Below are 25329 nucleotides of genomic sequence, written 5' to 3'. Positions count from 1 at the left end.
TAGTTCTCGTACTGTAGCACCTAGCCATTTCAGTCATGGACCAGGGCTCTGGTATACGAGGAGCTGTGCAAACACAGATCAAAAAAGCCAGTCCCTGCTCCAAAGAACTCACTTGTGGGCTGGTGCCCTGTGTCTTGTGAAATATGGCTGGTGTGTTTTCCTTTCTAAAGGCATGGCCAGAGCAAAATCATCACAATGGCAAATTATAGAGCGGAGCAAAGCCCTAGCTAAAGGACGTATTGACAGGGTCATAAAGAGAATAAACATGAAGCTAAAAGTGCCATCCCAGCACCTCAATATAGAGGAGGTGTGAAAGACTCAGCAGTGCCATTGTGATAATTAGGAAAGCAGAGCAATCTGCAGCTGGGCTAAAGGAAACGCTAGATTTAAAAAAAAAATTCTAGTTAATTTAACAGTTGGGTAAACACAAATTCTTAAATAAACTAAAAAAAATTGCTTCAGAGTAGCTCATAGAAGCTTCCTTGCCTAGCTGTGATTTCTGATGCTTTCAAATGTTGCCACTGAGTGTTTCAGCCTTACTTTGGGTATCAACATTGGGGCCCTGTGTGGAAGTGACAATCAGATGGGAGCTCCCGTTGAGCATGAGCGAGAGCGTCTGAAACAGTGGCAGGTATTGCTTAACTAACACTTCATTTGGAATGCCAGATCACACCGTCACTGTGTTGAGCTAGCCAAGGTTGCAGAGCTGGCCACTATTGGTTGTTTTCAACCTAAATGTAATGACACTAAAAAATAAGGATTTTAAGCCAAGTGAAATTTGGGGCTGAACCACCCTGCTAATGTCATGTCTTGGCTATAGAGTGCTGAGTGCTCAGTACCCTGCTGGATCGGGCCCAGTCCTATCCTGTGCTCCTCTAAAACCGCCTCCCCTATAACTGTGGAGATAACATCCCCTAACAGCTCCTGCCACCCCCCCCCCCCCCCCGGCAAGATTTGTCTCTCACTAAAAAGGTAGCTAAGAGCAGCTCTCCTTGTGTGTAGTGCACGGGCGCTGCCTCCAGCTGGGGCTGTTTGTAGTTCCCCTGTGAGAGGAGGCTTGTGCCTGATGTGTAAGTGAAGGAGCACGTTTTACTGCTGAAGGCTGCGGAGTGCAACAATCCTCGGCTAAGGCAGAGACTTTCTGGGAACTGTCCCTACGTAGCCCACGGCCACCTCGTTTTCAGTGACAGATGTAAGTCCATTTCAGTGGTGGGGATGAGGGAAAAGGCACATGTTGGGCTAATGGGGGAGGAGAACTGTACTGAGTTCCCTTCACCCCCATTTCCCCCCCACACACACACCACACACACACCACACACAAACATCAAATTCCAGCTGAAATTTACAGGATAGGTTTGTTGTCCCCCCAAAATCTAGCATCTCTTTAGCAAACTGTGTGAGATCGGGGCATGTAGGAGAACACTGCTCCCTTTCCAAGGCTGAGCCCCAGCTGGTATGGGGAGGATAGTGTAGTCAACAGTCCCTCCGACAGCTGCTTAGTTCAGGCCGCCTGGATTTAAAAAGCATAGTGGTGACATTAAGTCGCTGGGAGCCAGAGTGAACCAAGGAGTCTGTCTTTGTCCAACAGACTCAGTAAGGGATCCTCTTTATGGTCATCCCACCTGGATCCTGTCTCTTTTCTTCTCTACAGGGCAGAGGCTGGCAGAAGTACTTTTCAACTCACAAAGGGCTGCTCAGTCTTGCTGAGGCGGTTTGGAGTGGGCGCTAGATCTGCCCAGCATCACACTGGGGGCTTGGCTGTTAGATTTCTGCTTAAATAACATTTTAAAAGATTTTTTGTAAAACCAGGTAGCAATGGGCTGAGGAAGTGAAAACAACAATCAAGGCAAGCTGGCTCTTTTCTCCTGCAGCATTGGACAGCCAAACCCAGGAGCTTTGCGCTAGGGCAGGGTGAGGGTGAAAGTGACCAGACCAGCAATGGTGTTGATGCAGAGTGAAGGGCGAAAACGAAATGAGCTGCAACAGTGGAGAAAAGACAGTCCTTCAGTCCTTCAACTGGAGCCTGGGGCTCTGCACAAGCCCCTGGGGCCACTACTTGGATTCTATTCCATGCTCTGGACCTTAGAGGTTAAAAAATCCTTCAGTTTTTATTAGGGAAAGGAGCTTTTACTAACACTAGGCGGGTGGAGGTTGCATTTTTTTTTGTGGAAGAAGGAGTTAAAATGTGGTTTTTTTTTTAAACTTTGACAGTGTCGCTCTAAAACATACACGAAAACTGGAGAAACTTTCAAGGGCCTAAGTTCCCCCCCGTGACTCTGGCCAATGTGGCAGGCAGCCTTGTTGCAGCAACTTAAAAACCCACTCAGGGACCATATGCCTAATCCAGCGGTTCTCAAACTGTGGGGTGAGACCCCAAAGTGGGTCATAACTCGGTTTCATGGGGTCACCAGGGCTGCATTAGACATGCTGGGGCCCAGGGCTGGGTCTGAAGCCAAAGCCTGAGCCCCAACATCTGGGGCCCAAGCCCTACTGCTTCAGCCCTGGGCAGCGGGGCACAGGTTACAGCGCCCCCCCCAACCCAGGGCTGAAGCCCTTAGGCTTTGCCCCACCCCCAGCGGCAGCCAGGCTCAGGCAGGCTCCAGCTTCAGTCCCTTCTCCTGGGGTTGTGGAGTAATTTTTGTTGTTAGAAGGGGATTGCAATGAAGTTTGAGAACTGCTGGCTGATCATTAAGCTAATCTTCTACCCTGCGGCACAACTCCTGCTCATCCTTGGCTGACATAGACTCACATGGACTTCTGGATATGTGCATGTCCCAATTGCTGAGTGTGGGGGAAAGATTCGCTTAGAATTCTACTGACCCCAAAGACTTTTGAGGAAAAAAGAGACAGAAGTATTAGTTTCACTTAGTCTAATAAATACATATGAATGTTAGATCTAATATAGCTGTATTATTTATATAGGGCACAGCAGTGTGCTAGGCAGTACATAAATAATAATAATATATACACATAGCCAGAAACCTGAATTTTGGAAGTAGTTTCTTTGGAGACATTCCAAACCATTGTGAAACGAGACTCTGAAAAGAACCCTTAATACTCGCAAATGAACTGACTTCCTAGCACCCAGAGACAAGGAGTTGTGGGAATGTCTTTCATTGAACCAACTTCTGTTAGGGAGAAAGACAAGTCTCTCTCCCTAACAGACGTTGGTCCAATGAAAGAACCTCACCCACGTTGTCTCTCCAATAGCCTGGGACTGACATGGCTACAATAGCACTCCCTATTGTCCCTAACATGTTAGGCCAAGTTCACCCTGATTGAATGCTCTGGAAGTTACTGGATTTACACGTGGGATGAAATGAGCCTCCACGTCACATGGGATAGCCAGGTCCACCCTAGCTCTTGTGATAAGAGAGAGGTGAAGCTATCATGCAGCTTCTCTTTCTCGTAAGCCAAGGTGCCAAAGCCAGCTGCCCCTAGTCAATGCTGTTTAACATCATCACTTGAGTCATGTGCATGTGTTACATATGCCGACACAATTACCCTGTGCTGTTTCTAGTGCTGCTTCAAGTATCCATGGCTTTAAGCAATGGTGCAATGGGTGCTTCTGAGACTATCCCTGGCACCACAGACTCAATGGAAAGGTTGGGAAGAACTTGGCCTCACAGGAAAACTCACCCAAAGGTTTACAGTTTAACTTTGAATAGTTAATGCAGCCCCGGGTACCAGGAAACAAATAGGAACTACAGTGAGAAATCAAGAAGTACCATTGACTCAAAGGAAACAGCGAGCCCAGGGAGGTTCTACCTGTCTGCACCCTGCTGACCAGCATTTCAGAGGATGCAGACTGGAGGCCACTGACCCCCTCCTGCATGCTGTTCAGTAGGAGGATGGTGGTGAAATGACACGGGATCATTCCGTACATACTGACTCCAGTACAGTGGCTGCGTGTGCGTGGAGGATTCCACAACACATGAAAGCCTGCAAGCAGGGGGCGCATGCTAGCGCTTGAGCTGTGATTCAAGGGAATCTTGTGTCTGCTATGAAGACCAACAGACTCATGCTAGGTAGGGCCCACATAGCAGCTGCACTTATACAGTTGCTAGCTGTAGGTAGATGCCAGTAACTGCTGACCCGATAAACACCTCTTTAAAAAGATGGAAGATTAAAGGCCTGCCATGCCCTCCCTGCTGTGGACCTGTGCTAACAAACCAACACACACCAGCTTTTTCCTAGACGGGGCAAAGGAACCTCAGCTTATTGGGTGCTAATCCCCTCTGAGCACCTAAGAGGCAGGGAAGGGGCACTGGGGAGCGCCTATCTCCCTTAATGAGCCTGAATGGAGGTGAGTGAAGTAGGGTGTGGCTGATAGGCTTAGCCTGTAACTTGAAGCTTTTCCAGCAGTGGTGGTACTCAGCTCTAGCCCTGAGGTGTGCTGTAGGAAAAGACATACCATCCCTTTCCCCAGGCTCCCGTGGCGTCTCTGCAAGTCTTTGCTTCGGCTAAGCTTGTGCAACACTGAGAGGAACCGGGGCAGGAGTCAATGGGGGTAATTTCTCTTTCTTTTGGGCCAAGATTCTCCCCCCAGTTCTATTGCAAACTCAAATCGCTAGTTGTGACTCCTGTTAAGAGGCCAAGAGTGATGGCCCTGCGCCCACACCAGGAGGTGCCTCCTTGCTGGTGCCAGGCATCACCCCCGCACCTGTTGCCTATAGGGGACAGAATAAAATGGATTAGAAATGACACTTCAATACATGGATGGAGGGAGGGGGAAACCAACTGAAATTGATGGGTGGCTGATTGGAAAGTCTGAGCTGGTGTCAGAAAAAGCACGGGGAGAAAAATGCCCTGGTTATTGGGAAACACAAGCATGACAGTGAAAGGGAAACACCACCTGTTAGAAGAAAACCCAAGTCTAGCTGGGATAGGAGCGACTCCCCCACTTCGTCTTATCCTGCTTGAGCACAGGAAGCTGGGAGCTCCCTGTGTGTACGTTTGAAACACGCCACTTATGGTAAAGTACGTGTTCGCCGTACCTAGGATAGCTAAAAGTGCTGCATTTGGCTCCCCAAGGAGGCAATGGCTGTCTTGAGTCCAAGCGGCTGGTGGGTTTTTTTGGTTGTCCCCGTTTGTTCTGTCAGTGTCTTGAGGGCATTGGCTGCAGCCCTGTCATGTCGCCCAGGAGATGGCAGCACTGTGCTCCTTTGCCTTCATCCTCAGGGCCGCGATGCTGGAGGTTTTGCGGTCAGGCTCGCCGCTCAGCTCATAGCCGTTGATGCCCGGGCTGATCCCAGCGGTGCCGAAGAGGCTGCCCATGTGAGTCTGTCCCACGTGGCTGCCGGGGCCAGAGACACTCAGGAACTCGGAGACGCCGCCAGCTGCATGGGGGTGAGCATGGGGGGACATGCAGGAGGGCACCGTGTCACAGGGAACCACGCACGCGGGGACGGGGGAGGCGGCACCATTGTTGCCAATCCAGGATGGGTTCTGGATCTGGGGGAGGAAAAGAAAGCTCAGTGGAGACGGAAGAACTGGAACAGCACAGGGAGGAACAGTCCTGGTTTCTATCACCCCATGCCCTGCCTGCCCATGGGCCTCAACCCTGACCCACAGGGACCCTTGTAGAGGAGAGAGGGACAGTCAGGGTCTGTAGCCCAGTCAATCCTCAGTCTCCCAGATGCAACCATTAGCAAGGGGGCCAGCTAATGCGAGCTGTGCTGTGGACACCTGGCCACCAGAATCTGGCCTGAAAACCATCAGCCCATTTCACAAGGGCCCCAGACAGCCAGTGCATGAGAACAACTTGCAGCCTGTGCCAACCCAGCCTAGATTCGAATAAAGACCTAGAGGGGAAATGCTCCGTGTCTATTTCCAGTCCCCACAACCCTTCATTTTAAATTCCACTTAATACAGCTTGACATAATATACTGGGTACAGCCAGAAAATTGCTCCCATGAGCCCCTTATGTACTGAGCACCTGCTGAGCATTGGAATGGTTAGCTTGAAAGAACACGTGAGCTACAGGAATAAAAGGAGCACAAGCAACATCGGCAGCCCTCTAGGGTCTGGCAGCTGCTGTTCCTGGGTTGGTTATGAGTACTTGGGACTGATAATCCTGCTGGCCAGGTAATCGGGTTGAAAGAAGGCCCGTTAGCCACAAACTTGGTGTAAGTAACCACCGAGCAAGGGAAAGGTGTAAGAGTAGAGGGGGAGAATTCTTAAATGTGTGTGGGGAGTAAATCCAATTCTATGTCAAGGAAAGTTTTCCAGAAAGAAAGGGTGTGTGTGTCTAAAGTCATACAAAGCATCCTCCAGCAAGGAAACTCATGAGTGAGTGCCATATTAGCCCCCAAACCACCTGAGATGAAGTTGGGCCATGCTGTTTTGCTCAGTGAATAGGGAATGAAAATGTGTTTAACCCTTTGGATACCAGCTAATCCCAAAATGCTTTACACCATGAGGATGGGTTCCTGGTTTTGGGAGAAGCTGCTGAAGAGGAGGGGACAGGAAACACTAAGTGATCATTCTGAAGGACTGAGCCTGCTTCTGGGACAGTTCCGGCCTGACCTGGCCTGTGGGAAAGGCTTGCCCCAGATTCCACAGTTGCTGGGTCTGCCCTACCCAGGGAAGCAGCAGAGCCCAAGAAGTTAAGCCAGGTACTTCCTGCCGTGGAAGCCAGAAGCAGTCCTGTGCTGAAGGTGTGGCTGGTGAGGGAGAAGAGGCAGCTGGGGAGAAGGTGCTAGGGAGCAACATTTCTCAGCTGTCTAAAGTGCAGGCTAAGGAGATGAGAGGGGATCATGTTGTGGCGCTAGGCAGGTGGTTTGCAGGGAGAGGTTGGGATCTGAGTCAATTCTCCTTCCACACTTCACCTGAGAAATTTGATGGACACGTCTTCAAGTTAAAATGGCAATATGATGTAAGAGCTCCGATCAGCAACGAAATACAGAGGAATCTGCTCTATTGGCATCAAGTCCATTCCGAACAGGCTGGTTGGTGTAAGTGCTCAGTCAAGTCATCCATGCAACCACCCCCTGTGCACATCACACCAGGCGTGGCACAGGGATGTGCTAATAATGCTGACTCAGTAGCTGTTCTCCTCTTTTATCACCACCTGGATCTTCCCTGGCCTCTTCCCTCTTCTGTCTTCCACAGAAATTTCCTTCTGAATTGACTAATTAATGTACCCTAGCTAGGGAGAGAAGCTTCCCTTTTTGTAACAGAGGCATGAAATGATCAAAATGAAAGGGGGTAGAGGTTGTGTTCATATGTCCAGAGATTTTGTTCAAATTAAACAGGGGGGTGTGTGTCAAATTAACCAATGAATTGGTTAAGTGGAAGGCTCCGTAGACTTCAGATTGTATCTACATAAATCAGTAAAGCTCAGCAGGTCACAGGAAAGAACAATGACATCCTGAGCATTTGCTAGCAAGCTCATAGTTTTCAGAGGATTTCCCCAGTGGAACTGACCCCAGTCTCAGAATTGGCTACTAGTAGGTGCTATGCACTAAGTTAATCAGACAGCAGATCATTGTGCCTTTACTTAGCTGCCAAGGCTTGAGTGTAGGGTATTTACCCTCTAACAAAGACTGACATCACAAATGCCTAAAGCAGCACAAGGGGGTCAGTTTCCCGCCCCGCTTTAGATGTTAGCAAGGTCACTACTTGAGGCCAAGGAAAAGCAGAACCTAGAATGCTGGTTTATACAGGGAAAAAATGTTTGAGGTCATTCTTATGTCCCAGCATATTGCGAGCACTCTAAACAAATCACACAGCTTCCATAGGAAGGTAGATGATGGTGAGCTGTTCGCACTGTCTGGGGATCTTCAGAGCATCCAGTAGATCCCCAAAGTCCCTTCCCAATGTGCACTGGGCTCCAGCTGAAACCTGCAATGGGTTCTCTGAGATAGGCTTCTTTGGCTGTTCCAGAGTCCTGGGCAGGATACAAAAAGGCCATCACCAGGATATTACGTTCACCTTTAAGTCAAGGCCTTTACAAGGCACATTGCTTCTGGGGGGATTAATTACTTATTGGTATGACAGATTATGTTTAGCAGTTGAGAAATCTAGACCAGAAATTACTGCTCAAAGACTGTAGGCCACATTTAGACCCAACGGAAAAGCGAGTGCAGCTCCACTGATGTCAGTGGACTAGCACCCATTCACACTAAGTCTGACCCTAATCTTGAGAGGCATTGACTCTAGGATAGGATAGGGCTGCAGATGGGACTCAGGAGATCGGGGCTCTGCCTCTAACCTACTGGGTGATGTTGAGCAAGCCATTTCACCTCTCTTTGCCTATGCTTCCCTGTACACCCTCTTTGCCTTGTCTATTTAGACCAGGGGCAGGCAAACTTTTTGGCCTGAGGTCCACATCGGGTTTCCAAAAGTGTATGGAGGGCTGGTTAGCGGAGGCTGTGCCTCCCCAAACAGCCAAGTGTGACCCGGCCCCCATCCCCTATCCGACCCCCCCTGCTTCTCACCCCCGATGGCTCCCCCGGGACTCCTGCCCCATCCACTCTCCCCTGACAGCCCCTGGAACCCCTGCTCCTGACTCCCCCCTGCCACCCCATCCAACCCCCGCTCATTCCTGACTGCCCCCCTTGGACCCCTGCCCCCATTCAACTCCCCTGTTCCCCACCCTCTGACCACCCCAACCCCTATCCACACCCCTGCCCCCTGACCACCACTCTGAACTCCCCTGCCCTCTATCCCCCCCCACCCCCTGCTCCCTTACCGCACTGCCTGGAGCACCGATGGCTGGTGGTGCTAAGCCACGCTGCCCAGACCGCCAGGACAGGCAGCCGCTGCCCGGCTGGAGCCAGCCATGCCACCACGCAGCACAGAGACCGGGTCAGGCCAGGCTCTGCAGCTGCGCTGCCCTGGGAGCTCACAGCCCCACCGCCCAGAGCATTGTGCCGGTGGCAGAGCAAACTGAGGCTGCGGGGGAAGGGGGAACCTCGGGGGAGGGCCTAGGGGGATAGTCTCCTGGGGCAGGAGCTCAGGGGCCGGACAGGAGGGTCCCATGGGCCGGATGTGGCCCACGGGCAGTAGTTTGCCCACCTCTGATTTAGACTGTAAGTGCTTCAGATCAGAGATTGTCTCTTGCTGTGTGTCTATTCAGTTTCTTGCAATGCTGTTGTAGCCATATTAGACCCAGGATATTTCAGAGATAATGTGGGAGAGGCAATATCTTTTATTGGGCCCACTTCTGTTGGTGAAAGAGACAAACTTCTGAGCTACGCTAAGCCCTTCTTCAGGCCTGGGAAAGCTACGCAGAGTGTCACAGCTAAATAAAAAGAGGAACAGATTGTTTAGCATCAGTAGTTAACCATATTCTAAGTCAAAGTGGCTCGTTAACACCCCTGTGGTCACTGGACAGATTGTTGTAATAAGTCACAAATCCGGTGTTCTTATTAAGACCATGATTTTTAATGTCTAGCAAAGTTATGAAAATGTAGGCTCCCAGGCTCATCTTTTGAAGGTAATGTGCAGGTTTCCTTTGAGGACAAGGGTTGAGAGGTCAGATATGGAGTGATCACTTTGTGACAAGTGTGCACCTCTATGTGTTATGTTGTTTTCGTCCTTTATCATTTTTCTGTGTGAGTTCATTTGAGAGCGTAGTGATTCTCTGATTTCGCCGATGTAGTTGTTATTGTGGCATTTCGTGCATTGGATGAGGTACACCACGTGTTGTGATAGGCATAAGTAGGACCAATGAATCTTGATAGGTGTGTTGTGGGGGAGTGTTGATCATCATAGCAGTGGAGATATGTCTGCAAGTTTTGCATCTATTGGTATAGCAGGATCATTTTGAGTTGGTGGGTCCTGGGCTGTGGAGACCTTGCTTCTGATGATGAGTTTGAAGAAGCTGTGGGATTGTTTGAAGGCCAGATGTGTGGGTTCAGGAAAGATTTCTTTCAGAATGTGGTTCCCCTCGAGTATAGGTTGTAATTGTTTAATGATGCCCTGCATGGGTTCCAGTGTGGGGTGATAGGTGACAATGAGGGGTGTGCAGTCAGAGGGGTTTTCTATATGGAAGCAGGTTCTCTTGGGGTATTTGGGTGGCCCATTCCATGATGCGATCTACTTCTCTGGTGGAGTGTCCTTATTTTAAGGTAGGTATCCTGGACTTTCTCCTTGAAGCATATTCTGTGGTATCTGAGGGCCTGTTTGTAGATAACAGATATCTTGGAGCAGTTACTGGATCTGTGAAGGTAAGGATGGTGATCTGAGGGTTTGTTGCATATAGTTGTCAGTAGGGTTCCATTGCTGAAGCTGATTGTGGTGTCCAGGAAGTTGATGCCGGTGCAGAAGTGTTTGAGAGAGAATTGAATAGATGGGTGGTTGTTGCTGAAGTTGTTGTGGAAATCTATGAGGGAGTTTAGGTCTGTCCAGAGGATGATAATATTATATTATTGATGTATCTCAGATATATCATTGATTTCACGGTGCATTTGTCCAGAAATTCTTCCTCAAAGTAGGCCATGAAGAGGTTGGCAGATTGGGGAGCCATCCTAGTACCTATGGCTGTTCCCGTCATTTGGGAGTATACGGTTCCTGACTCAATTGGGCCCTGACTTTGGTTAGGGCCTCTAGGTGCTGCTGTAATACAAATAGGTAATAAAGTGTTTGCAGCACTCCAGTATGCTTGTCGGAGAGACACTGGTGTGGTCTGGTTGCAGTCTCTGGGGCAGACCCTTTCCCATTTGCTTGCTTAATTTTTGCTTAGCATATGCCGGCTGGTTAGAGGGAAAGAAAACCCCTGCACGTGCCCCCCACTCCTCAGATAGCAAAGTCAGATTCAAGTGTCCGACCATCTGGGATCCTGAATCTTAATAATAAAACAAAATGATACTGCAGAAGAAGAGCAGAGTTTGGCAGCGGGAGGCCCTTCCTTGGGGAATAGGTGTGTTGGGGAGGGGGGGGATGAGATGAAAGAATGCAACAAGAGAAGATCCAGATGGAGCGAGAGTGTGAAGAGCCCAGCATTCCACAGCTCGGCAGCATCACTGGCTTCTGTTCCACTACTGACCTTTTACCTCCTGCAAAGTACATTTTTTTAGGCTGGGGGAGGAGGTGGTGAGGAGGGAGGGAGGCAATGAAAGTACAAAGGCAGAAGAGTGTTACAAAGTGCAGTCTAGTGCGTCCTTTGCTTGAAAGATCCTTTGGTGTCTCTCAGTTGTTTAATAAGGGCCTCTTATTCCTTCCAATCCAAAGGGGAAGCCAACCAAGGGCAAAGGTCGAGTGCTCTTGGCCTTGATGCAGGGAAGCTTGCATGCCGTGCTCTCCAGGAAGGCCAACCATGCATCTGACAGCTCAGGGTTGGAGGGGAAATCCCAGCAGCTGAGGGGAGCAAAGCTCAGCTTTAAAACATCTGACCTGGCAAACCCCAGGATTTCTTAGATCCTGCATGACAAAGTCTGGGTGGCTCCAGGGGACATGCTGTGGCCACCGAACCCAACTACCACTGAGAGTTTGAGTCCTTCCCTTGGCAGCTTTCTGAGAACATGAGAGAGGAAGGCCACTGTTTAGCGTGTTGGCCTAGGCGTTGGCAGATGCAGGTTTGATTCTCTGCTCTGTCACAGGCTCCCAGTGTGACCTTGGGCATGTCACTCAGGGTGGTATCCAAAAGGGACTTAGGCATTACAATGGTGAGCGTCATGGCAACTCCACAATCACAGGAACAACACTGTGATCCACAAAGCCAGGTGTAAGTGCCTCAGCCCCCATACGATGAATGGGGAAAGACAGGCGCCTCAGAATGCAATCCACAAATCTCAGCACTAGGTGAGGAGCTGTCTAAGCTAGCCAAGGGGAGATGCTAATTCTGCCTCCCTCTCCCATGGAAGGCAAACTGCAGGGAGGTGCCTATCTCTGCTTAGAAATCCATGAAAGGGAACCTGCTGCCTGGAGTCAGGTGGCTTAGGCGCCTAAGACATTTCTTGCAGGAACAAGTTAGGTGGGCTCCACACAAAATGGCTCACGGAGGGGCCCACCTTCAAGCCCAGTGGTTAGAGCACTCCCTGGGATGTGGGAGACCCAGGTTCAGTTCCCCCTTGCAGGCAGGGGAGGAGAAAGGATTTTAACAGGGGTCTCCCACCTCTCAGGAGCATGGTCTAACTACTGAGCTATGGGATAGTCTGATGTGGAGGCTCCCTCAGTCCAGTCTGGTGATAGATAATGAAAGAGTGGTTGGAGCAGGGGGACTGGAGCCTGGGTCTCCTCCCACCTCCCAGATGGGTGTCACAACACTAGACTAAGGAGTTGTCTTTTCTCTCTCTGTCTGGCTCAATGACTATTTCAGTATTTATCCATAGTGGAACAGTTGGTGGGCCAGAGGGAGACAGAGTGTGAGAATAAGTCTGGGCTTTGAATGGGACCTGATCTGGCAGGCAGTGTCTGAGCACACCTACTGGATTGGGCCCGGCATGTGCCCCAGGTGGCCAAACATCTGTTTTCCCCCAGTTCATGAATTGCTCCACAGCTTAGGTGGGAAATAGGCATACAGGCACTTAGAGGCAAGCAGCAGTGCACATGCTCAGAGGCAGAAACACAAGCCCCAAGGGAATTTTTACCCTGAAAACTTAGTCACTGAGTGAGTTTAGGCATCTACTGGGCTTGATGGGAATTTTGTGGATCACAGTGGAGCCAAAATGGGGACTTAAGTGACTAAAACAGGGGCTTAGGTGCCTATTGGGGTTTACTTTTGTGGCTCCTACTCTTAGCCTCTTGGTGCTTTTGTTCCTTATCAGTAAAAAGGGGGTAATAGCATGTTCCTATCTCACAGGGTGTTCCGAGGATAAATACATTACCAATTATGAGGTGGCCAGTTGTGCTGAAGGGGGACATACAAGTATCTAGCTAAATGGAGAACCCTTGAGCAGGGTGTTTGGTGTCTCCTCGGCATGAATATATAAGAAGGCTATGTCTGGTGATATCACAGAAGGACAAGCTTGTCCTGGAAGATTTAAACAGATGAGAAGCCTGCGCCTGATGACTCCTACTTGATTCAGGCAGGGACTAGTGTTAAAAGGGAGTCCAAGATCAGGAACTGTCTGTGCTACGTGTTGTACAAACACCAAGACAGTCCTTGCTCCAAAGAGCTTGCAATCTAGGTTTATGACAGGACATGACAAGCTGACGGGAAAGACAAATAAAGGGGGGAGTGGGAAGAACAAGGTAACAGCAAAAGGAGCAGAATTAGCCCAGTGGACAGTGGCTTCACTGCACCACTGGCAGAGCAGTCATCACAGGGGTAAGTCTGAAAGAGGATAGTGTATAGCTCCAGACTGTGCTATCCCAGACTGTGCCTGAGATGCTCACAGGTCAGTACAGTGTGTGTCTCGGCAGAAGGACCAACTTACTGTGGGAAGCACAAGGGACTATAAGTCAGTGTTGTGTCAGGCATCTGTTGCCCAGATACTAGAAGTGACTCTGGTTTCGGCCCACCACCTCCCAGCTAGGCCAGCATTGCCCCAGTGCATCACAACCATGGCTAGCCTCAGGGTTTGGGAGGGAGCGACTGAAAGAGGCTGAACAGGGCAGTCAAGAAGCCGGAGTGGGGCAGGGCAGGGGACACTCACCTGTGCGTAGTTCTCTGCTCGGGTTAGGAGGGGCAGCTCATAGGCTGTCGAGAAGTGGGTGCGAACCTGCTGCATCTGACCAAACCGTTCTCGCTTCCTCCATTTTGCCCGTCGGTTCTGAAACCAAACCTGAGGGGACAAGCACAGATGGCAGAGATCAGAGAGGATGGGAGCATGGAGTGAGCTCAAAGTGCCTCCGGAGACAGCGGAAGGTAGGAGCTCCCAGAACACCAACCTGGGGGAGACTTTTGCCAGATAACACTGCTTGTGCTGGACCCAGAGTGCTTTGCAGTAGAAGTCCCAAACCTAACTGGGGGCAAGGGACAATTTTTGATTGTAAGCATCTTAATATGATGCCAAGTGCCCACATGCAGTTGCACATAGGCCCAAATCCTCCAAGGTATTTAGGCTCCTAACTTCCATTGATTTCAGTACAATGGAAGTGGGCCCCAAGTTCCAGTTCTAGCTATCTAGGCACCCACTTGAGCTCCCACATAAGGCAACTGGGCACCCCACTTACTGCTTGCCCTAGAATTCAGTGAATCAGAATCTCTTGTTTATTTTTGGCTAGATGCAATTTCTTACCTGCTCAGGGCCGGCTCCAGGGTTTTTGCTGCCCCAAGCAGTGTGTGGGGGAGAAAAAAAAAAGCCACGATCGTGATTGGCGGCAGCTCTACCGCCGCTGCTTCATTCTTTGGCGGCATTTCGGCGGCAGCAGGTCCTTCCCTCCGAGAGGGACTGAGGGACCCGCCGCCGAATTGCCACCGAAGAGCCCAATGTGCCGCCCCTTCCCCTTGGCTGCCCCAAGCAGCTGCTTGCTGGGCTGGTGCCTGGAGCCGGCCCTGTACCTGCTAAAGTAAAAAGGATGCTGTTGAGACGAATGTCCCTGCATCGCTGATAAGTGCCCCCCCCCCCCCGAGATTAGTCAACTGGAAAGAATTTAAAATCTGTTTTTTTCTTTGTGCCAATACTCCTGTGGGGTTTCTTTCAGCACTTTCATCAGCTCAGAGGATACTAGTCCTGTCATTTTCACTTTCTGTTCAGTTTCACTCCAGGGTCCCATGGCTGCTGATCCCAGTTTCTGACACTGGGGAAATTGTAAATCCCACAACAAATTGTTTTCACAAAAAATAGATGGAAACTTCCCTCTTCCTCTGAGGATCCCAGTCCCTGAGAACTGAGCTTCCTCCCAAGATGAAGGAAAGTGGGAAACACTTCCTAGTTCAAGAGGGAAGAGAATTGCCTCTGCATTTACAGAGCTGAGATCTGGGTTTTTCCATTGTTGGATCTTTCTGGTGCAAAGGATTCCTGTGGGAGCCGTAGAAACCCACTGGAAAAATTCATTGAGTGAAAGAAAAAACATAGCTGGCTCATGTGTCAACCTGGCATCATTTTTACAGTAGGGCAGAGAGATCCAATGCAAATGATGCTGACCCAGGAGTGAAGAAACTTGGACTCCAGTTCTAGCTCTGCTACTGACTCTGTGTGACCTTGGTCATGTCCTATCACCTCTCTATAATGATGATAATCCTGACCCACAACCCCTGTTTGCTGTGTGGATTCATTCCTATTAGATGAGAGGTGCTATATAAAAGTACATATGAGATCAACAGCCCTGGAGTCTCAATTCACAGAGGCCACTCATGGCAATCTGCACCCTACGCAACACTTCAGGGTCCCTCCCCACCATGCCACTCCAATTTGGCCCAGCTGCCCCCTCTGTCATGATGGAAGGGCAGCGGAACCAAATTTCAGGGAATGGTGTAGCAACCTGCTGTATGGGGGTCACAGTGCCACTCAGGTTTGGCTCAGCTGCTCCTCCATCGGGGGGTGGCTAGGCCAAATCTGCCACCCTAACAGCTTCCTTGTTAGCCTACAGCTAGTGCAGCCTCAGTCAATTCATGTACTTATCTACTGAGCAGGTAGCAGCAGTGTCAGCTTTTTCCTTACTGCACCCACCGCGCTGGGGCTGTGCTGGGCAACCTCTAACAAGCCTCGTTTGGGCCAATTGATGTTTTTGCCCATGGCCTCAGCCTAGCTCTAACCAAACCCTCCCTGATTTGGAGAGCCTGGGAGTGAACATGAACATTACTGGGCTGTGTCTGCTTCCCTATTCCTGCCGAGCTGAATTATCACCCTCTGATCAGCAATGTGGATCAAATGAAGATCTTCAATAAATAGACTATATGTTGGTGCCAAGTTCAGAGCATAGATCTGGGACCCAGGAGATCTTGAGTTTTAATCCTGGCTCTGACAATGGGTAACTCTAGGGTCTTGGGTAACTCACTAATCTCTCTTCCTTAGTTTTCTCATTTGTAAAACACTTTCTTTCTAAGCTCCATGAAATGTAGTGGGCACTTGCTTCATGCTTAAAAGTGCTAAGTTATTATTATCACACATCCCTTAGTTTAAAGCTGTATATCTATGGAGGTTTCATAAGTACTTAACTGAAATTTAGTTGTTTGGGTCTTGTCTAGGCAGTGGAAAGTCTCAGACCCCCATTCTGTTCTGACTTTTGCTGGCTGCACATCAATGTAACTGCACTGACTTCATATATCCCAAGGCCAGAAGGGACCATTTTGATCATCTGCTCTGACCTCCTGTATGACAGAGACCATTTAACTTCCCCACAATAATTCCTAGAGTATAGATTTTAGAAAAACAGTCACTCTTGATAAAGAAATTGTCAGTGACAGAGAATCCAATACAACCCTTGATAAATTGTTCCAATGGCTCATTACTCTCACTGTTAAAAAATTAAAAATTAACACCTTATATCCAGTCTGAATTTGTCTGGCTTTAACTTCCAGCCATTGGATCATGTTACACCTTTCTCTGCTTGATTGAAGATTGAACAGCCGATTATCAAATATTTGTTCCCCATGTAGATATGTGAGCATGTCACCCCTTAACCCTCTCTTTGTTAAGCAAAATAGGTTGAGTTCCTTGAGTCTATCAGCATTAGGCAGGTTTTCTAATCCCTTAATCATTCTCATGGCTCTCCTCTGAACCCTCGTCAATATATCAATATTCTTCTTGAATTGTGGACAGCAAAACAGGACACAGTATTCCAGCAGTGGTCACAGAGGTAAAATAACTTCTCTACTCCTATTTGAGATTCCTCTGTTTATGCACTCAAGGATCACATTAACCCATTTGGCCACAGCGTTGCACTGGGCGCTCACGTTCAGCTGATTATCCGCCACAACTTAAATGGAGTCACTCATGATTTACACCTCTAAAGCCAGTTCCTGTGCGTTCAAAGCCTCCTGAAGCTGTGGGTCAGTGAAATGTATCCATCAAGAACTGCTTTGAAGGACTCTGACAGATGCATGCAGTCACAAGGGGCTGGCATGTTCAGGTCAGGCTGGTGCATGAAAGGAGCTGCCAGGAGCTACATGGCAGCTCAGGGAGCATTTAGCACTGACCATTCAGTCAAGTCACAGGTGGGCTCGGGGGAGAGAAACAGCTCCACTGCTTATGAGCAGATTTCCTCGCCATGTGGGCTGGGGATGGGTTAGAACCCAGCAGTGTGACAGCAAGGAGCTCACTCACACACATGCAATGGAGCCTGCTAGCTGCAGCCCTGTCAACTGACATCTTCCCATTTAGGGATAGCCTGCATCCTCTGCAGCAATTAGCAACCCTCCCCACCCCCTCCAGGCGTAGGATTTTTATGGGAGGTAATGAAACCAAACGGGGCTCCAAAATACACAGAGACAATGCTGCATTTAAATAATATCCCAGTGGAACAGGTTTGGTGCCCCAGGCATCTGTCTGCTTTGTGCTAGCACTGGCCCCACCTCTGAGCAGCCCAGCTGGAGGCCAGTCCCAGTGCTGGCCAGCTCCACAGAGCTTTGATCTGCAGATGCAGTCAGTGGTGGTGACCCTGCTACTCCCTATGCTGGGGAGACCATGCTGTGCATAGAAGACGGGTAGCAGCTAGGGAATGTGCTGTGCACTGCGCACAAGGCTGGTGAGAACATGTGCCACACACATGTGCCCATCTCTGAGCATGACAAACACATATAGCTGTCTCATGCAATGTGCACATCCCCCATCCCACACACCTGAGATCCCCACTGAGAGACAACAGAGTGCATCACATTCTGGCAACGCTATGCTACCCAGGACTTCCCCAGGCAAGGGAAATCCTTAAATGTCCTGATATTTTGACTTTAGGTCTCCTTTACATGGCCAGAGCCTAGGACAGCGTCTGGCTGCTAATGTGTATAAAACCGAGCATACTGCAGCAACCTTCAGCTTTACAGGAAAACTTCAAAGGGATAAAAATAGTGCACAGGGCTCGCTTTTGTTGTTTTTGTTTTGGGTCTTGAAATACCAGAGACGTTAAATCTTTTCAGGGAAACCTCCGGCAAAACTCTGGACGAAGGTCTCACCTATGGAGTGGGAGTTTTCTGAGCCTGTTGTGGGTGGGGGGAAGTGTTTTATTTTTAATACCGAGCTTTCCTCCAGGCTGTTTATTCAGGCATTCAGCTTCAACTAGTGTTAACAAAACCCAAATGCTTTAAACAATCCCGGTCCCTTTGCTCTGTCATGTTTTAGTTGCTTTGTATCTTTGTTCGAATAAAACTGTTAGGCCTCCAGTCTTCCACAGAGTCTTCCAGGAAAAACAGGGCAGATAAGACATATAATATAACGCTCTAAGCAAGGAAAGAAAACAAATCTTTCCAGGCCTTCTCAGTGAATTCTAAAGAAACAGAAAACGGTACAAACCCAATTTTCTTTTCTTAGCAGGGTACCTTTAATAGAGAGGAGACTACAGGTCCCAGCATGCAACGTGGCCTATCCACTAGGATCAGGGGGCAGAATTGCGCACTGAGGACTGCAGCTCCATGCTAATGGTCAGGGTGGGCAGCAGTGTAGTGTAGCGTGTTCTTCACCTGCAGGCTGCGTATTGACAAGCCCTGGTATAGCACAGGAACACATCAGCCCTGTAAAATCTATAGACTAGAAAATGTTCTAAGGCTCCGTATACCTCTAGCCTTATAGTGATACATCAATCCATATACATGGATACATGTTTGGGGGTAGGAGAGGCAGGGAATAGTTTGTAACAAAGAAGTCAGTAACTTCCTCCTGTCCTCCCCTCTGCTGTCCCCCCTTTCAGCTGGCGTTGCCTGTTCTCACACAGTGCGCAAATGCCCCCTCTCCTCACAGTGCTCAGCTGGGTATTCTGAATGCCCCACTCCCATGCTTACATCCCCCTCTGCTTCTGATGCAAACAGAAGTGATGGGGGTAGGGGAGCTCAGGATAGTTAAAGGAAAGAGGGGCTCATTCATTTCAGAGCCAACCCCCACACGCTTCAAAGTTCAGGAGTAGGGCTTGGGGCTGAGGCTGGGCCCCAGCTCTAGGGGAAGCTCTTTGGGTTTCTGTCTCCCTGTCTGTGGCTGCATTTCTCTGCCTCTGTCACTGTCCAGCTCCAGCTGTTTCTGTGTTGCAATCCCTCACAAGCTCTCTCTCTCTCATGGTCTCTGCCTCTTGTCTATCTTTCTCTTTCTCACGGTCTCTGTCTCTTTCCCTTCCTCTCTTGCTGCCCTTTTCTCTCTCACGCTCAGGCTCGCAGTCTGTCAGTGTCTGTCTGTCTCAGCTCCTCCCTTTTCAAGGCCAGGCTGTCTCCCCTTCCCTTGGTGAGGGCCACAAGCCCTTCACTTTCCAGCCTGCAAGAACAGAGCCAGAATTCATCTTTAAGCGCTGAAACTGGACACCATTTTATCAGTGGCCTGGAATGGGAAATTGGAGCCTGGGATGAGAGAATTGAATAACTTGAGCTTGTTTTCATTTCATGTTTAATTTCCTGCAGGCTTAGCTCAGTCTTTCCGCTCCTTCCACCAGCCTCCCAGGGTTTTATGGGGGAAAAGGGATCAAGATATATTACTTCTTGCTTTGCTTTTCTTTTTTCACCAAGGCAGTGATTTTGCTACAGCAGAGTTTGACATGTCCCCCTTGCTTTCAAGCCCCTGCCGCATCACGGGGTCAACACTGAAAAGATTTTCATTAACAGCCCTGCAATCAGGAGGCCTGCCCTGGGGAAGGGCAGTGGGGTGACATTCCCTGGCGCTGACCCCATGGGGAGGTGGCAAACCAGAATCACAGCTACTGTCTGCCAGTGAGAGGTATGCTCATGCGTTGGTACTGAGCTGGGGTGCACAGCATGGGGGTTGGGAGGGGCTGCGTATAAGCAATTATGTGGGTATGCCTGGGAGGGAGAGGTGCAGTGGTACATGTATGTACACAAGTGTGTACCTGTGTGTGTGCATGCGCATATATGCATGGGATGGAGACTTCGCAATGGTGTGTGTGTGCATGCATCAGACGGGTGGGGGGGGTGCAATGATGTCTGTGTGTGCATTTATGCATAGGGACGGGCATTCGACAGAAGATGTGAGCACATGTGCACAAGGAAGGAGCTGTGTGTGTGTATTTTTGGGGTGTGGCGGAAGGTCATGCAGTGGGATCAATCAAACCTCAAAGGGCCCCCTCGGGCTCCTGCCCCTGGTCACATAGCCTTCTGCAGCGCTCACACCAAAGAACCAGACCAGAGCCATATAAACAACATTAGGTGGGACTCCAGGAGTGGGGACCTGAGGGAGGCAGCAAGGCAGGGGCCCTGGGCTTGGAAGGAGAGTTGGTAACCTAGTTGCATTGAGCCACTAAGTCCTACAGATTTGTCTCAGCCTCTCACACTGTACTGGTTTCACTGGTAGTTGTTTCTGATGGATACATGCCAAGCTGCAGTGCTGCTCAGGGGGACTCACCACCCACTTATGTGGGGAGGGGGACAGGAGGAAATGCATAGACATGGCCAGTGGCCCACTTAGGGGGAGCAACCTTTTGTGCCTGACCCATTATCCCCATCCAAGCCCTGACCTTTCCTTCCCCTGATTCCCATGTTTACAAGTTTGTTACCAAGCATTTACTCCCGATGGGTATTTCCAAGAGGGCCTAGAGACTTTAGCTTCCATGGTTCTATAGTTCTGTAACTTCCTTCTGACTCCACTGAGGACCTCCAGGGCCCAGGATAATTGAAAGGAGAAAAGAAAGGGCCAGGCTGTACATAAACAAAGCTGTGCTAGAGGTTGCAGGCCTTCCTGCCTTTGTTTACATGTAGCATGTAAGGGCAGGAGTAGTTTGTTGAGTGCTCACTTTTATAAAGGTGCCCCTGTAAGTGCAGCAACCTTGGTGTACATTGGGATTGGCGACTGCTAAAGTCATTGCAGTTTGGGCCCTGCGATATCTCAGCTAGCTGGCTCTTTTAAATAAGGTTCAGGGGCATCTGCAGGCAGGGAGTGAGAAAAGGAACAGCATGCTGCACCTCAGGGGAAACTCAGCTTTATTGCCTGTAGACACCAGCTGTGGAGATTAGAATCCGAAGCAGGCAGAAAAGTGGCCTCTTCAGCATCTGGAAAGAGGCCAAGCTGTGGAATGATTTCCAAAGACACTCCATTCCAGAGCTCCGCAGACAGAGCCCACTGTGCCGGGTCTGCTGCTGGGGTGAGTTCTTCTCCAGGTGCCTGGCTCCCAATCGGGCATTTCACTAGCAAAGTTTGAGCTGGGGAGAGGTTTGGAAAGAAGCAGAGCAATCGCTTGTCCGTCTGGGCTCTGTCTCTGCTACAACCTCGTGCTTTGGGGACTGCTTAGTTCTGGAGGGAGACCAGCTTGGCCAGAGGGAAGGCAGTTCCAGGACCAGGCCAGGCTTTTACTGAGGCAGTTCACAGCACAGAGCACCTCATCTCCTCCCCGCCAGGCTAGGGAGGAGAAAGGTCTGGTTTTTGGTTCACCTATTACAATATCTGCTCCTTAGGGACCATAAAGCTCCCTGTTGGAGTCCCAGGTTCGGTTATGGGCCAGCCACGCATTCACACACTACAGGTTAGAGCCTCAGGCAACAAACTTTCATCAAAGTAAGTGGAGCTATGGTGATTGGAAGCCACCAGGAAAGGGGGCTTATCTGGCAGGTGAAATCCATTCAGTTATGTTGCAACCATTTGGCAGGTGAAAAAAATACTGTGATGCGGACTCAGGTAACTTGCTGTGTGTTCTAACACTAGGTTTTCTCTTGCTTCTTGCAGCTTGAGCTTCCTTAGGTAAAGGACTCTAGTGACCTTGGCCACTTGCTCCATCTCCACAGATCCCTGCCCATTCTCAGGACATTTTCTGTCACCCTCAGTGCTGTAGGCCACCTTTTTCTGGCACAGGTCTTAAGTGAAGGGGCAGCAGCAGGGCAAAGCTGGACAGCTTTGGCACATATGATTAACAATCTGGTCACTCCATTGTAACAAAACCCAAGTCTGCACACAACAGACACAAATATTAGCTAAGTCTCTCACACATGAGCCAGGCCTAGCACTCCAGTCCTTTGGCTCCAAAATACAAGCTTCTGTCACTGTAGAGGTGAGGTAGTGCTCAATTAGTTACCAGCAGTGGCAGGCCCCCTAACTTGTCTATGGGCCAAACTCTAGAGGGGAATATTCATTCACTCAAACACGCACAGCGCCAGACTCACTGCAGCCTTGTACTCTGTGTTGTCATTGCCACCAGTAGGGCAAAGTGTACAATACTATCACTCACTTTGCACAGGTGTGAACAATAATGAAACATGCAAGGCCATGGAAGATCAGGTACCAAATCCTCTCCTCTACACCCCCTTGAGCACCCCTGGAGAAGCTAAAATGCATGAACCAGACTCTCTGGGATGAGCATGAGAAGGAGATTCCCCCATCCCACTACCACTGACATAGCATTGCCATTCCTAAGCAAAAGAAGTCAGTCTGTGCCGTGTGCGATCAGTAAACCTGAGATTGTACCCTGACTTTCAGAAGAAACCATCAGCATTTGCGATGTGTCCCCAAGAAATAGCCACTTCCTGGGATCTCTCCTATGCAAGCACCGATGAAGCCTCAGCTTACAATTGTGAGAGACCTGGCAGCTTTGCAGCCCGGGGTTGTTGTTGGACTCTCCTGTTCTTTTGGAGGTGGCAGCCATACCTTCTTGCCCCAAAACAATAGGCTTCCTGCATTGTCTCTGAGCCTGCTTGGCCAACCAGGCAGCAAAACCCATTTCAATTGTGTCTCTGCATTCTCTGTTTAGACTCCCTGGCATGGCAGGTCATGATGACCTCTGCCTCCCCTACCTTGCCAGCAATGGGATGTAGCATGAGAAAGGTTGGTGCCACGGAGGCTAGTGAGCCGGTGTCCCCATCTGATTCTTTTGGAGCAAAATAATTGACATGAGAGCTTTGCTGGAGTAACTATCGCTGAAGACTACCTGCTGCCTTGTTGCTTGCCAAACTGCTCCATTAGCTCAAGGAACCTCTGTGAACCTCAGAGGATACTAATCCAAAGCAAAGAAGTCTGCACTAACATCAGGCAGGAATAAGGTCCCCCTGCATCTTGGTCTATTGCTGCCCATTGCCTAAGAGAAGAGCATGAGTCTGTGGCATGGACTTTAGGTACAGCCCTGTAGGCTGTAAGTTTAAGTGGAATTAGGGGTGAGGTTCTAGGCAACCTCAGCTAAGATGCAACATTGCAATACAAAGCCATATTCCAGATCTAACAAGCCTCAGTGAATTTTAAGACTCATTATCTTGCTGCCTGGAAGGTTCTTGGTTCACACACCGAAGACCTCACTGCCCCCATCCACCCCAAAGCTTCCCCCATTACCTGTACTCGGGCCTCAGTGAGATCAGTCCTCATGGCTAGCTGCTCCCTGGCATAGACATCTGGGTAGTGGGTCTTCTGGAAGACTTTCTCCAGCTCCTCCAGCTGGTAGCTGGTGAAGGTGGTGCGGTTCCGCCGCTTCTTGCCCTTGTTGCTCTCTGAGTCGGCCTTGTCCATGGGGCTGGGGAGGTCAGTGCTGGCCCTGTCCTGGGGCACCTTCACCCCGGCCTCCTTCACACTGAGGTAGCTGCCGTCCATTCCCGCAGGGTCAGAGCTTGACTGTAACTCAGCCTCTCCCAAGGAGCTCTCTTTCCCTGTTTGCATGGGAGAGAGGGGGGAAACAGGGATGGAGGGAGAGAGAGAAAGAAAAGAATGTAAAGCCCAGGACTAATGAATCAGTCTGAACAGGAGTCACTCCAGTAGGAAAAAGAAAAAACTCCAACAGAGAGAGCAAAGGTCAGATCGGTGATGAGGTAGGAGTGAATATTAGAAATGGGGTGAGGGAAGGAACAGAGGCCAATGGGAGAATGGGGCCCTGAGAAAGGAGAGGGATAGGAGGAGAGAGACAGAGCTGTGGGGGTTGGATTAGAGCTAGAACGTGAGAGGGCTGGGAGATGAATGGGAAGAGGGGCAGAGAGAGGGGGACTCTTTCTGGCATAAGGGAAGATTAACAACACTTTAATTTATATTCAGTTGGAATTTTGCAACTCTGGTAATAATGCCCTGGATGTAACCCATGGCAGAAAGTGAGACTGATGCCACCAGGGGGCAGAAGCAGACCGAAGCAGCCCATGAGTCCATAGGAAGGAGGAGGGGTAAGGATTCCACCCACTCAGAATGTCCCTGGAAAGAATGGAAGCAAATTGGGCCTCTCCCACCCAGTTCTGGTTGGAGTTTTGGAAGCCTGTTTCAATGTGAAATTCAAAGCCAAACGTGTGAGGCCTGGAGGAGCCCCCACCATAGAGTGGAAGCAGAGGCAGGTTCCTGCAGCTGTCTACAAATAGAAACTGTTGAGATTTACACAGATTGAACACCAAACCAACCCAAGCCTCCTTGCCTTTGCTGATTTCTAGAGGACTGACTGTCACTAGACCTCAGCTTCAGGGTGGAACTTCCCCAGGATTTGGCGGGTCTCAGTATCTGGTCTGTGGGGGTCAAACTTGACTAATTGTATTTTCTTTAAAGTTCAGATGATGTTTATTATGCCAGTGAAGGCTGATCAAAGTAATATCACCCTCCATAGAGCTGTGTACCATCATAGAGCTGTGTACCTATCACCATCATAGACTCCTGTGTACCAAAAGGGGTAAGAGCGTATGGAATGGCTATCATTTCCAGTTCAGACGAGTGCAAGCTGCTCCCTTCTATGGGAATAGGTCATCTGAACTAAATCTCTCTATGATGCATATATGGCCATTACCGTGTTATCTGAGCACCTCACAATCTTCAGTGTATTCACCCTCACAGCACCCCATGTTCCATTCTAAACAGGGAGACCTGAAGCATAGGAAGGCAGAGAGATTTGAGCAAGGCTATGTAGGAAGTTAATAGCAGAGCAAGGGATTGAAACGGGACATCCCTGTCAGCAGCCTAACTCCTGGAGCATGCTGCTTTTCCTGTTGAATACAGGTTGCTAGAAAAAACAACTGCAAATGGTAGCTATATATTATGTTCCATAGGCCCTGTTCCCCTGTCATGTACACCCATATAGCTTCACTGGCATCAGGAGAACCACTCTGATTTACACCAGTGAAAAGAAGAGGGGAACCAGGCCACTGTGTTTTGTTAGGGCTTCAATAAGTTTTGGAAGAGAGGCGGAAGAACAAAACGATAGCAATCACTGAAGAAAGTGATAAGATAATGGAACCCCAGGAACCCCCCCAGTCGAGTATTACCTAGTCAGTTTACAGCCTCAGAGAAACAAAGGGAATCCAATCGCTGCTTCCCATCAGTGTCCCCAGCAATTAATAATTAACCAAGTGACATATCAAAATAGTAGAGTGAAGAAAGAGGGTAATAATTTTATTGATACTGTGTGTTAAATTTCTGTCTCAACCCCTACTCTGAAGGCTAGAACCTCTTTGGGGCTTCTTTAAAAACATAC

The 25329-nt window shown here is 49.5% G+C and overlaps 1 protein-coding gene across 2 annotated transcripts in view; it reads right to left on the bottom strand.

The window, feature by feature from the left end:
• Nucleotides 1–942: 942 nt before the first annotated feature.
• Nucleotides 943–25329, bottom strand: part of ALX4 (ALX homeobox 4) — a 68404-nt gene continuing 44017 nt past the window's right edge. For both annotated transcript variants that reach the window (XM_039539085.1, XM_039539087.1), the window contains 3 exons: nucleotides 23229–23539; nucleotides 13545–13673; nucleotides 943–5454 (listed from right to left, as the gene is read on the bottom strand). In XM_039539085.1, coding sequence (XP_039395019.1) covers nucleotides 5131–5454; nucleotides 13545–13673; nucleotides 23229–23539 — 764 coding nt within the window. In that variant the 3' untranslated portion in view covers nucleotides 943–5130. The remainder of the gene's footprint in view (nucleotides 5455–13544; nucleotides 13674–23228; nucleotides 23540–25329) is intronic.

Source organism: Mauremys reevesii, linkage group 4, assembly GCF_016161935.1.
Source record: "Mauremys reevesii isolate NIE-2019 linkage group 4, ASM1616193v1, whole genome shotgun sequence".
Classification (NCBI taxonomy): domain Eukaryota; kingdom Metazoa; phylum Chordata; order Testudines; family Geoemydidae; genus Mauremys; species Mauremys reevesii.
This window is presented reverse-complemented; position numbering and strand designations above follow the sequence as displayed.